This window comes from Lutjanus erythropterus, chromosome 10 (genome assembly GCF_056507025.1).
Source record: "Lutjanus erythropterus isolate fLutEry1 chromosome 10, fLutEry1.hap2, whole genome shotgun sequence".
Classification (NCBI taxonomy): Eukaryota; Metazoa; Chordata; class Actinopteri; order Lutjaniformes; family Lutjanidae; genus Lutjanus; species Lutjanus erythropterus.
The window spans coordinates 30,910,720-30,922,799 of record NC_139326.1 but is presented as its reverse complement, the minus strand read 5'-3'; the positions used below and the strand labels follow the sequence as shown (position 1 = coordinate 30,922,799).

The 12,080-nt window shown below is 42.1% G+C and overlaps 1 protein-coding gene across 11 annotated transcripts in view; it reads left to right on the top strand.

Moving 5' to 3' along the window:
* Positions 1–12,080, top strand: part of mef2cb (myocyte enhancer factor 2cb) — a 105,466-nt gene that overhangs the window by 73,106 nt on the left and 20,280 nt on the right. For 4 of the 11 annotated variants that reach the window (XM_084729021.1, XM_084729022.1, XM_084729019.1 and 1 more), the window contains 2 exons: positions 8,861–9,004; positions 9,191–9,328. In XM_084729021.1, the coding sequence (XP_084585147.1) occupies positions 8,861–9,004; positions 9,191–9,328 (282 nt within the window). The remainder of the gene's footprint in view (positions 1–8,860; positions 9,005–9,190; positions 9,329–12,080) is intronic. The other 7 variants (XM_084729029.1, XM_084729024.1, XM_084729026.1 and 4 more) reach the window with 2 other exon arrangements.

The following is a 12,080-nucleotide window of genomic DNA, read 5'->3' as shown; positions in this document are numbered from 1 at the left end:
GGTCACAGTATAGAGGTCAACCGGCTGGTCATTGTTACTCAAGGCCTCCCTCAGGCTGCCTTTTCCTGCTGTGGCACCGCACGATAAGAGACAGAGAGACAAAAGACTATAAGTGACGATTGGTGGGGAGACAAAGAAGGAATAGATGATGGCTGAAGGGTGACTTGAAGTTTTACTTACACCCTTAGAGAACCAGTCATTTTGCTGAGGCTGTTCACTGTTGCTATCTGATGAACTAAAATATGTAACTGAAGGCTTTATAGATAATGTCACAGTGCAGTGACATGAGTGGTAGTACATCAACTGCCCATACAGTGTGTAGCATGTATGGGAATGTTTTCCAGACACAATTTAGCCTTGACAAATTGATTTCTATGTTGAATGAGAAATACATATAGACATATTCTCATTTTTCTCATTTGAATAGAGCCGTATTACGCAACTGAAGTGTAGATGGGATAAAAGATGGGTAGGTTGAGGGTGCAGACATAAGTGCCCTCTTTATTCAGTTTCACTGAGCTGGCATTGTGTCTCATAATGTCTATCTGGGTAATTATACAGTGTAGTGACTAGTTTGAATGACCACTTTGTTCCCAGGGCCGGCATGCTGCTGTAGCAAACAGTGTTGGATTCTGACATGTGCTTAGTGTTTGTCTATTCCATATGGGAAACACTGCACCATCTGGTATTGTGCTGTGTCCTGGCTAGCTAAGACTGTCTGTCTGTGAGTGGGCTCTCGTCTGCAGCGGGCTCTTCTTAATGGCGATTTTAGCACATGCACCATCAAACGCCACAGTTTGGAGAAATGTGGAGGAACCTTATTGTGCATAGTACCCTTTCTGTCTTTCTCACTTATTCTTAACACTTTTCTCTATTTTTTGCTCCACTTCTCACTCCCTTTTTAAATGTTTAGCCAATCTAGTAATCCCTAGACAGCTAGTAATTACACAGTTAGCCGGCGTTATTACTGAACACACGACCACTTTGCCCAGGGATGATGGATTCCAGGCGCCAGCCTTTGATTCCTGATTATAGTCCAGCAGGGCAGCAGGAGTAAGGGGCTTCAAAGCCACCAAATCACTGAAAAGTCATTGATGCGTCGTCTCAACCAGTGCAAAGTGATGCACAGATGATGACTGAAAAAAAAAAAACAGGCAGGGACAGGCTGTGATTTGGGGTCCCATTCCTCAGATTGGTAACCTACAAAATCAACCATCTCCCACAAATGCTCACTAACACACACATATACTCACTCACACACACCGTGTAGCCATCATCCATGGGCATGCCCCTCGACATGGTCCTGGCATGTTCAAACCACGCTTCATGAAACTGTGGCCTTCTTGCCTTTGGTCTGCCATCTGCTTCCAATAAGCTAAGCCAGCCTGATCCCTCTGATGTTCCCTCCACTCTGAAAAGCAGAGAGACAGAGAGAGTGAGGGGGAGAGACAAAAAAACGAGAGCAACGAAGAATGAGCCAGACAGACAGAAAAAAGAAATAGAAATAAGGAGAATGAGAGCACATCTCAAACATACTATTACCCCATTCCTGCTGCCAGCAAGGCCACCCTGAGTGTGCTCATTGTGTAGTGGTGTTGGGGGGTCTTAATCCACAGCGGGTCCACTTCATGACCACCTCCATCTTGTTATGTCTGATGGGAAGGGACAACGTTTCTCCCCACTGCCTCACCCCTGCTGACACTGAGCCACATTGCTCCTCACCAATCTGCTCCAACGAAATTGAGTTTGTCAATTGGTAAAAGTGAGGGAGCTCCCTGTTGTCCTGTGGTTTTACAAACTTTTCCTCTTTTTTCACTTTCCCCCCAAAACAATCACGATCTAAATCTTACGATTGCACGTTAGAGTGAAAACAAGTCAAAGAAAATGGGTTGCACTTTATTTTACAGTACATTAATAAGACATAACAAGCTGTGATTTCATGCGTGTACTGTTAAATAAAGTGCAAGCGACTTCTGTACATTCTGTGAATTAAAAAAGCCTGTTTAATTATTGTAGCCCTCAGCTTTAGATGACATTTTCTTGCAGATTATTTTGGAGCCCTTTAATATTCCATTGTGATTCACTTTTGGGTCCTAAACTAGTCAGTGAAAAAAACTGTACAGCATACTGTAGGTGCACCCTATGGTCACACTCAACCTACACAAATCCTCACACATTCTGAAGGCAGGTCTGTATAATTTGCATATTGTCATGTCTTCAAGGAATATCTCTTGATAGTCAGAGTGAATCAATCTGTTCTCTACCATTTTTAACATTGTGACAAACAGAGGCTGAGACCCTGCCAGGCAAAGCTGTTTATTCCAGCACAGTTTTATTATATTTTAACAGCACAGCAAACATGATTAACCATAAGTGGCACAGATATTAATGCTTTTATATTGTGCTCGACTGTCAGCGACTTGTTTTCCATCGACTGCTGAAATATACTGCAAAACCATAAACTGCTGCTTTTATTGGGGAAAACTCTTTGTTCCCCAGTGCTATACTATCCTCTTTCATAAGTCTTGGTTTTGCTTACAATAGTGTGTGTATTCTGAAGACCATACAGTGTTGGCAAACATATAAAAGGCCTATTATAAACTGGCTGTTTTTGCAGAGGGTTTTTGCACTGATGCTGTCAGCCATTGGGTTGAAGACATTGAGAAACATTCACTGGCCTGGCTGTCGCCAATAGCCATAAACACAATATTGAATGTGTCGTACCCTCCAGCCACTGCCAAGATAACTGCAGAGGGGGAATGGTCAGCAATGAAACTCTTTCCAAACACAACCCATCAACTAGCCTGAGTCTATCAGAAATAAAGCTGTACCCATCAAGCCAACAATGTTTTGACTCAGCTTCTGTTGAGACTTGGTAGTATTGCAGAAAATTAGAGGAAGAGGACAGGGGTAGGGAGAAAGAGACAGACTGAGCAGCAGACTGAGACAGAAAGATGGGGGCAGAGAGACGGATAGAGGGATAGAGAGGGTGAGCAGGGTGGCAGAATGCCGAGCAGACGGATCCTGGTATGGCAGGAGCTCTGGGCAGGCGTCAGCTGTCCCTAGCAGACCCCCTGGGGCCACCCAGAATTCACACCCAAATACCCTCCACAGTTTTTCTCAAAAGCTACATGAAGTTATCACCCACACCCCAAACTACGAAATGAGTATAAAGCTGGACTTTTTCCAGAGAATGCAGATCTTTGAATCAGTTCCCTTGTTGCCCATGCCTGCTTCACTTAGCCTCTAATTATCTCAATCCAGCCCAGGCTGCCTCTCTTAGGGTGGATTCACACCCAAAGGTCTGCTTACTGAATCAAACCAATGCGAGGATGATACGTTTTCCAGCGTTTGGGTTTGTGTCGAAGACAAAACTCAAATGTGCATTTCACGTTTCAACTGTAAACAAAGAGTCATGTGGTGGAAATATCACTGAATTCTTGGTCTTACACTGGTCTTCTTCATGTTGGTGTTGATCTGGAGCGCATATCAGCAGAGTATTAAATGATTTAATAATGCAGGCATTTGTCACTTTGTGGTGAGTCCAGGTTCTTCCCCTGCCAGTCCACATTTCGATAGCCATTGCACTACTTGATCACCAGTCACCAAAACAGGAAGAGAAAACCAAAATGTTTAGGTAGGAGCACTTCCTGGACTCACAAAACATTTGTTTGAGGTGCTCTTTGGATAGAACATGTGTTCTCAAAAATCACAAAAAACACCAAGGCTCTCTCTTTTAAAACAATTAAAAAGCTTATATTGTTACAGCACGTTCATGTTAGACCTTAAAACAATGTAATGCCACAACACATTAGATTGTGTTTGTTTTAAGGTCTAGCATAACCATGCTGTGACAATAAAGGCATTTTAATTGCTTTAAAAGAGAGTACCTTGGAGTTTATTGTGACTTTTGAGGAAGAGAAAACTTCTTTTAATCAGTGAAATGACACATACAATTGTACGCTTCTGTGATTGGTTCTAATGGTGTTCACACCAGAACTGAACCGCTCCAGAGTTCACTTGACAGCAGCCAAAGACCACCCCTTTGAGGAGGAACAGAAAGTGTTTGGCTGGTTTGAGTCTGGCGTTCACACGGTTCGGTTAACCGGACTAAACAAGGCTGGTGTGGATGCGCCCTTAGACTTGTTCAGTATAGTCCTCCAGCCCAGTCTAGTCTAGGCTAGCCTAGTTGAAGGTGCAGTGCTGAAGGGTACCAATGAGACGGGTGTCTAAATATGTAGGACGCCGTGTCTATGCTGTGCCTGCTTCACACAGGCCCTGTGACAAGTCGAGTCATGAGGGAGCATCATGAAGAAGGAGTTTAATTAGGAGCAAGCCTCCAAAGGGGCCACAGAGAAAGACACAGAGCCAAGCAAGCATACACAGCTTTTTTGCAGTCTTTCCTCTCTGTCATACTTTTTCTGCTTCTTCTCTCTCACATTTACTGTACTCACACTCCATAACATGCCCAGTGACTGCTCACACTGTAGTAGTTTATAGCTTTGTGGCTTTCTTTTTCTCTCATTCAGGGCTGCATCTGCTTATTACTTTCATTATCAATTAATCTGTTGATAGCTATTGGTGAAAAATATTTCCCAAAGCCCAAGGTGACATCTTCAAATGTCTTATTTTGTCCATAGCCCAAAGATATTCCATTCATTGTCATAGGGGACATTTTTCTTTTTTCCCAAAAAAAAAAATACTCAAAACAATATATCAAAAAATAGTTAATATGATGTTGAGAAATATCTGTCTCATCTATCCTATCTAACTCCATCTGTCTGTCTCTCTTATGAACTGGTTTCTCACTTCACTGTAATGGAATTTTTTTCTGTTGTGTAAACTGTAGCGGGAGTATGTAAGATTTTCTTTTTTTCTCAGTCTTTTTTTTTATTTCAAAAACTGTTTGACTTTTGGATAAGTACAAAAAATCATAAATTAATGGTTAAGATGTCACTTTCGTAAACAGAGGCAATAAAATGGCTATGAATTTAAATAATAACAATGCTTTGTAAAAAGTCTTCCTTTTATGTCAGCAGTCATTTTGTAAGAATTAAATAATGAGCATTTCTCTATGAAACTGAAAATCCTAGTTACTTGATAAATTGAATAATTTCAATATGAGAATGATAATTTGGGTGAATATTTTGTGCATAAAATTCTTGGCACAAGTGAACTGCACCAAAGTGTTTTTGTTTAATCCTCATCCTATTAGCATATTCCCCAAAGACTCTATTTTCATGCCAGCTCTTCATATCCGTACTTCTTTTTCCTTCAATACAAGGGTGGCAAGCTTTTTTCCAGTGATCATTATTCTCCCAGTCATTTTGAAATATACATCTTTTATGTGTCTTATATAGTGATGATGTCACTGAAACAGACCGAAGCCTTGTTTGGAGCAGCACTCGGCGACTCTGTGGAGCAGAGCCATGAAATACGTAACAAACTCAGGGCACAGATAAAGCAATGGGCTATTAGAGAAGGGGAAAATATATAGGATGACGAGAGAGGGGCGTCAGGGCGGTGAGCGCAAGAGTGAAAGGCCCTTCTATGGCTATAAGAGCACTCTAACAGATCTGATTGGCTGTTGGGTTGTATGTCACCCTTTGGCAACAGGTGTGATGTCTTTAAACAGGTGGGCATAACTAGGATGAGTGCCATACCGCCCTTGTACTGCACCCTCAATGTGCTGAGCCCTGCTTGAAAGCTAAGCCTGAGCCACATGCTTCAAAGTCATATAACACTCATGCCCTGTCTGCCTGCACCCCATCAACACCCAACACAACCATTGCCCAACCCCCTGCCAGACCACCATCTCACTTGCCCCATATGGGTGTCACCTTTACCCCAGCTCTCATTCTCCTCTCCTAGCTACTCTTCCGAGAATGGAAGTGAATCTCTCATGGAAATCTGTGCAACTAGGAAGGAAAAGTTGTTTTTTCTTGCATGCATTCTCCTGTGAACGGAAAAAGGCCAGTGGTTCAGCTCTTGTCAGTTCGATATGATGCATCGCCAAGGCCAGAACGAAACTACACAAAAGAAACAGCAAAAGTTTTACATCTCACGCCTTTGCCAAAAAAGACAGCATGCTAAACCTCTGCAACCCCTTTGTTCTTTTGACTCATCCACCTCAGATAGAGCAAGAAGTGCCTGATTCACTGTGGGTCTGTTAGAAGTCAGATCTCCTGCATCGCCTTGGTTGATTTGTTTGGTGTGATTTCCTGAAGACTGTCAAAGATGTAAGAGACGCTTTCAAATTCAGAATTCCAGATTTCCACTCTGGGGGCCAAGTGAGGATTCAGAGAGAGAAGAGGAGAGCCAGCGAATGTTGACACGCTTACAGTAGCTGCCTCGCCACGAGACGCCTCAGGAATCAAACAGTTATCGCGCACACAAAAGAAGCCCTCTAAGTTCACTAAAACCACACTCAAAACAGGCCTTTGTTGTGCTGACATGAGAGATGACTGGATTGTTATTTGTTTTCTAAAGTAGGCAGATCGCTCCCTGTCACTCCTGCCGCTGGTTGTGATGGAGTAGCTAGCGCTCGTATCTCTTCCGTGAGTGAGTACTGACGGAGACAAACAAATGAGAGGAAGAAGTTCACTGAGATTAACTTATCTTAGCATCTATCTTCCTTCCCTTCTCCTGCTCGAGACTCTTCTCTTTCTTTTTTCTTGACGCTAACACCCACTCTCACACACCCACACATGCATGCACAAACACAGACTCATTCCCCTCTTTCCCCTCCCACACACATGCACACGCTCACACCAGTAGACACACACTACAACATATACAGAGAGAGAGACGCACACACTTGATCAGCATCAAATACAGGGTGTGCTAAAGTAAATTTAATTACGTCTGTCTGATATGGAGCTTCAGATGAAAGTAGGAGAGCGCAGTGTGAAGCGACGACTGCACAGACAGGAGCAGGCCCGTGATATTCCTCCTGTAGACTAATCTCCCTTTATTAAAGCCAGGAGGAGAGAGGGAAGGAGGGGTGGAGGGGAAGATGGTGGTGAGAGTGAAAGGGGGATGGAGAGGAGAGGAGGAGGGGGGGTGCCTTTGATGAGATCTCTAACTGTCAGCTACTGTACTTTTCTTCTCTTCTGCTCTGTCTTTGTCTCGCACTTTACGAGGCAAATGAACACAGCACCTATCGGTACACGCCTGCTTGCTCAAGCAAACATACCCTCGTGCTATCACACACAGTAATGTGCTCTGAAACTTATCCCTGTTGTTATGGTTGTCAACAATATCTAAAAAAGGACCGAGGCAGCTTTCTCTCTTTGTCTGTGTCTCTCCTCCACTCAGAGGGAGTGGTGAGCAAGTGTGCGTTTCTGCCTGTCTGCTGTTTTCCGGCCACTCTAATGGGGGCAGGTGGCCATCAGGTGGCCAAAACAGAAACTGCCACTTTTAATAGTACACACACACCACAGTCATGACATGAACTCACGCACCTCTACTGTGTTTTAATCCTATTTCATGACCCACTGATGATTATGGTTTTTAAAAATTGTTTTACTTTTATGAGTTTTCCCTTTCCTGTGTAATTATGAGGTTTTCAAGGTCCCATGATTTGTCATTTTGGTCAAAAGTTTGTTCATTTGTTATGTCTTGTTACTGGATACGATAAAAATCCTTTGTGCCATCTTGAATGTTTAGCTGCATGTTTACTTGTTCACAAAGCAGCCAGTGTATCCTCATGTCACCCCGCACTGATGGAGGTTAGAATGGAGCCTGCCAAAATGATCATCGGAAAGGTTGAAGCTCTTTTGTAGGACAGTTTTTTTCTAGAAAAAAAAAAGTACTTTGGACATTTTTATTTGAAATATATCAAGATCAGGACTGCATGATATGGTAAAAAAAAATCATATTGGGTTTATTTTGACACATACTATAACTGTGATTCCTGATTAGTGGGAATTATCACTTTTGCTTCACAATTTCATTGTCACTGAAAGAAACTATTAAAATCATGACGATGTGACATTTGTTGGGGTTTGTTCTTAACAAACATTTTTTACATCCGGAGGATGGAAGATTTGTAGGCCATGGCATCTCTTTAGCACTTGCAGTGCTTCATTAAAATGCTGTTTTGTCAGACATTTCTTTAATCAAAAAATAGCAGCTTTTGGATATGCTCTTGGCATTATTGCAATTTTGATAATATTTTTACTAATTGTGCAGCCCTAATCAAGATATGCCAGGGTTTAACTTTAATGGTTTTTGGTTTGGCAAGTCTTACTTACCCTTGTATGAATTGTTTTATTTGTTAGCGCTTATCAAATAACAATTAAGACTAAATTGTCATGTTTAATCTAGAGCTGTACTATGTTTAAAACGTAAAAAAAAAAGTCCAACGGGATGTCTTTAGATGTCTCATTTTGTTAGTCTAAACCCAAAGATATTCAGTTTAATATAATAATAAATGAAGGAAAATTAAAAATGTCCTTAGTTGAGAGGTTGAAACCAGCATTTTCTGACATTTGTGCATGAAAGATCATTGGATTAATGACGGTTAATCGATTATCAAAATAGTTTAATTGTTAAATTCTTTTTTTTTTTTTTTTTACCTCTTGCCTGGTTTAGAAAGTCAGTTGCCAGATCTACTTGCCTGACATGGCATTTTACTTGCCCGGAGCAAGCAGGCAGTCCTTATTGTTGAACCCTGTATACTTTTGTGAAAGAAATCTTCCAGATTGCCTCTATTTGGACTTGTCTTTTGTCAGGATCAATTCTAAAAGGTGCCTCCTCACAGCTCATCACCATTTGTCCCTCCCAAACTGTTCACCTGAGTTTCTGTTCCCTACCCCGAAAGCCCTTCAACTATGTTGTACAACTGCTCTGTTTGCAGACATTGAGAAAGAAGGGCCTAAATGGCTGTGACAGCCCAGACCCCGACGCAGATGACTCGGTCGGCCACAGCCCCGAGTCCGAGGACAAGTACAGGAAAATAAACGAGGACATTGATCTGATGATCAGCAGACAGAGACTGTGTGTAAGTACCTCTCGTTGAACCCCGAACCTTCCTCTCACCTTTCTTTCCTTTCTTTCCCCTTTTTCCCCTCCTTGTGCTTTCTGCCACCTCGTCCTCGTCTCCTTGTTTTCGTCATCTGTTCCTACCACCCCTTCATCTGTGTCTCCCCCTCCGTCCGGCCGTCTCTCTGGTTGTGGGACCTGGCAGGCATTGAGCAAGAAGGAGAACAAAGGCGGCGAGAGCCCGGAGCTCGAGTCTGCTCTGATCCTCACCCCACGCACTGAGGAGAAATACAAACAGATTAACGAGGAGTTTGATCACATGATTAAAACTCATAAGATACCTGTAAGTACTGGGTTGACACCGTGCCGCACCCTCAGCAAGCTAACAAAATGCTGACTGGCCAGTAACTGTTGAGCTAACCCAGCTAACCACCATTGTTTGCCACTAGACTAAATACACAAAGTGAGAGTGAGAGTAGGATTATATTGTATACTTACAGTGAAAGAAATGACAGTTCTTTGATTTCACTTGATTACAGTTGAGGAACGGTCCTCTAATTTGACATAACTGTAACCATAACTAGCAGACATCATCGCTAGAGTAATTGCAGACTTTCTCTCATGACAAATTTTAACCTTACTGGGCTCCCTCCTTGAACCCGTTACCCATAATGCCTTGCCTGGCTCTCAGGGGAGGTGCGGTCTGCATGTGCTTTTCCTTTTTCCTGCACCAAAACACAGCGCTCAGTCACCCGCAACAGCAAGGACAGACACTGTGGCAATAACAGCAGAGCAGACATTCAAACACTCTTAAGCACATCTCTGAACTTCACAAAACTCAAATTATCTCTTGTCCTCGCTGAAATAATTAATGGAAAAGTTTTGTTTAGCCCAATATCATCTTTTTAAAAACCATCTTTGCTCATGGATGAAGATATGTAGTAGATATATTTGACACATGAGATGCTGAATTCTCTCTAATTCTCTCTTGTCCTCACTGAAATAATTAAAGGCAAAGTTTTGTGTAGCTTTGTATCATCTTTAAAACAAATATCTTTATTAATGCACGTATATATATATGTAGGTATATCAGACATGTGAGATGTTGAATTTTTGTTACATCGTGTTAATTTTACAGAAGAATATAATCTATCACCAGCTGCCAGAAACCACAAAATAAAAGCGGCTTTCTATGTAAACTGAGCCTGCCCTTCATTCAGAATCCACCATATTGGAATGGTTAGTGCAGAGAAAGAGATAATTCCATGGTAGATAATTCAGAGAAGAACAGTAGTGTCTAAGCTGTGTGGAGCAGGGGGACATGTGGTTAGAAGCAAGGCAGGGGTTGGTGAGCTGGGGCTGGTGTGGCGGGGTGGAGTGGGTTTGGGATCGGAGCTGGGTGGGGATGGTGGGGGGGGTGGAACAGCAGGGGGTGGTGGTGTTGGAGGAGGTGGGGGGGGGACTCTGCACACAACAAGTGGCAGTTCAGTGTGTGGTCAGGGTGGCTGCCAAGCACTGGGCCTCTGGATTGCAGGGGACTGTTGAGGGGACTGTGGGGAGAGGCGGAGGAGGAAGATGAGTGAAAACAGGAAGGATGGCACCAGTGTAAGGACAGCTTAGCTTACAGACGGGGCCCTGGCACCCAGCAATGGGGTGTGTATGTGTGTATACCACAGTTACTATAGTTTTGTATAGTATAGATTTGTATTTTTCTTTAGTTTTTATCTTGTTTTAAATGTTTTTTTTCAGTTTAGCTTCAGTTTCTTATAGTTTAGTTTTTATATTTAATAAATTAGGTATGTTAAATAGGTTAAACCCCAATTTATAATCTATGGTGGAAGCTAGTTGTTTTGAGCGTGTTGTAGTTCAGTGACTGCCTGCCAAACTCCATTAACAAATTGCTCACTTTAGGCTGTATAAAAATTTACTCCTTCTAAAGGATTCGTATTGATTTCTTACAACTCGTAAACATACACTTACTCACTTGCCGAACATTCTGCATAAATTTTAACTATAGTAAACATAAAATGGGTAAACAATTACACAAGTTATTGCAGGAATAGAAATTTCAAAGGAGGACACTGCAGCTGTTAGCATTGTTGTCAGAGAAGTGAGTATTTTTCCTTTATTGGTGATGACATATATATGGTCATTTTATGATTTATTACAATAAATATATTACAAGCAACAATGCCTCCTCATGCTTACTGTGTTCTCTAAACAGACTAAAAATAAAGTCATTTCCTTTATATTTATTTTAGTTAAATTTGTAAGTACACAATATTGTTTCAGTTAGATTTGTTTCTAAAGTCTGTTTTTTATTTTTAATTAACTTGACTAAAATGTTTTTTCACACTTGGATTTAGTTTAGTTTTAGTTTACTTTTTAGTTATCTCCAATAACCATAGTGTTCATGCAAATGTGCACACAGACACAGCTTCCCCCACTCGTCTCCACCGCACAGAGAAGTCATGAGGTATAAAAACTCCAACAAGGAATCCGAGATGGAAGAAATTACTGAAAGTCCTCAGAAAATAAAACCAGAGGCAGCCCCTCACTGGTTATAAAAGAAAGCATCCATAGCTCTTGGCTAACCCACTCGTGCGTAAAGTTGCAGTAAAAGCGAAACGTGCAGAGGCCCGCAACGAAATATGGTTAAGGTAATCGTCTTTGTGCTTTGAAATAATATTTGGCCTGCGAAAAGAACGTTAGCAAGAGGGAGAAAATTGAAGAAGACGAAGCAGCGCTAAGGCACACGTCCCACTTCCACGTATAAGCTGGGCTGATGATCCCCCTGATGCGCTCCCTCCGTGGCTCTGAGACACATGGCAGTAATTTAGGGCCCTATTTTCTACTTCCTAAAGCTAACATGCAGGATCAACCACTTCCAGGGCACTCCCAAGGTTAAGCCCTTCTGCCAAGTGACACAATAAACATGACAAACTAGACGCCCGGGGCCAGCAGGCTACCTCTCCTCATGTTCCTGATGAGACTGCTGACTGATCCGAGTCTACCACTTAAAAACACTTTGCATTAGCTCCGTGTGACAGAAAAATAAATTATTCCTAATTACATTCAGTTCTCCAAGTCTTGAA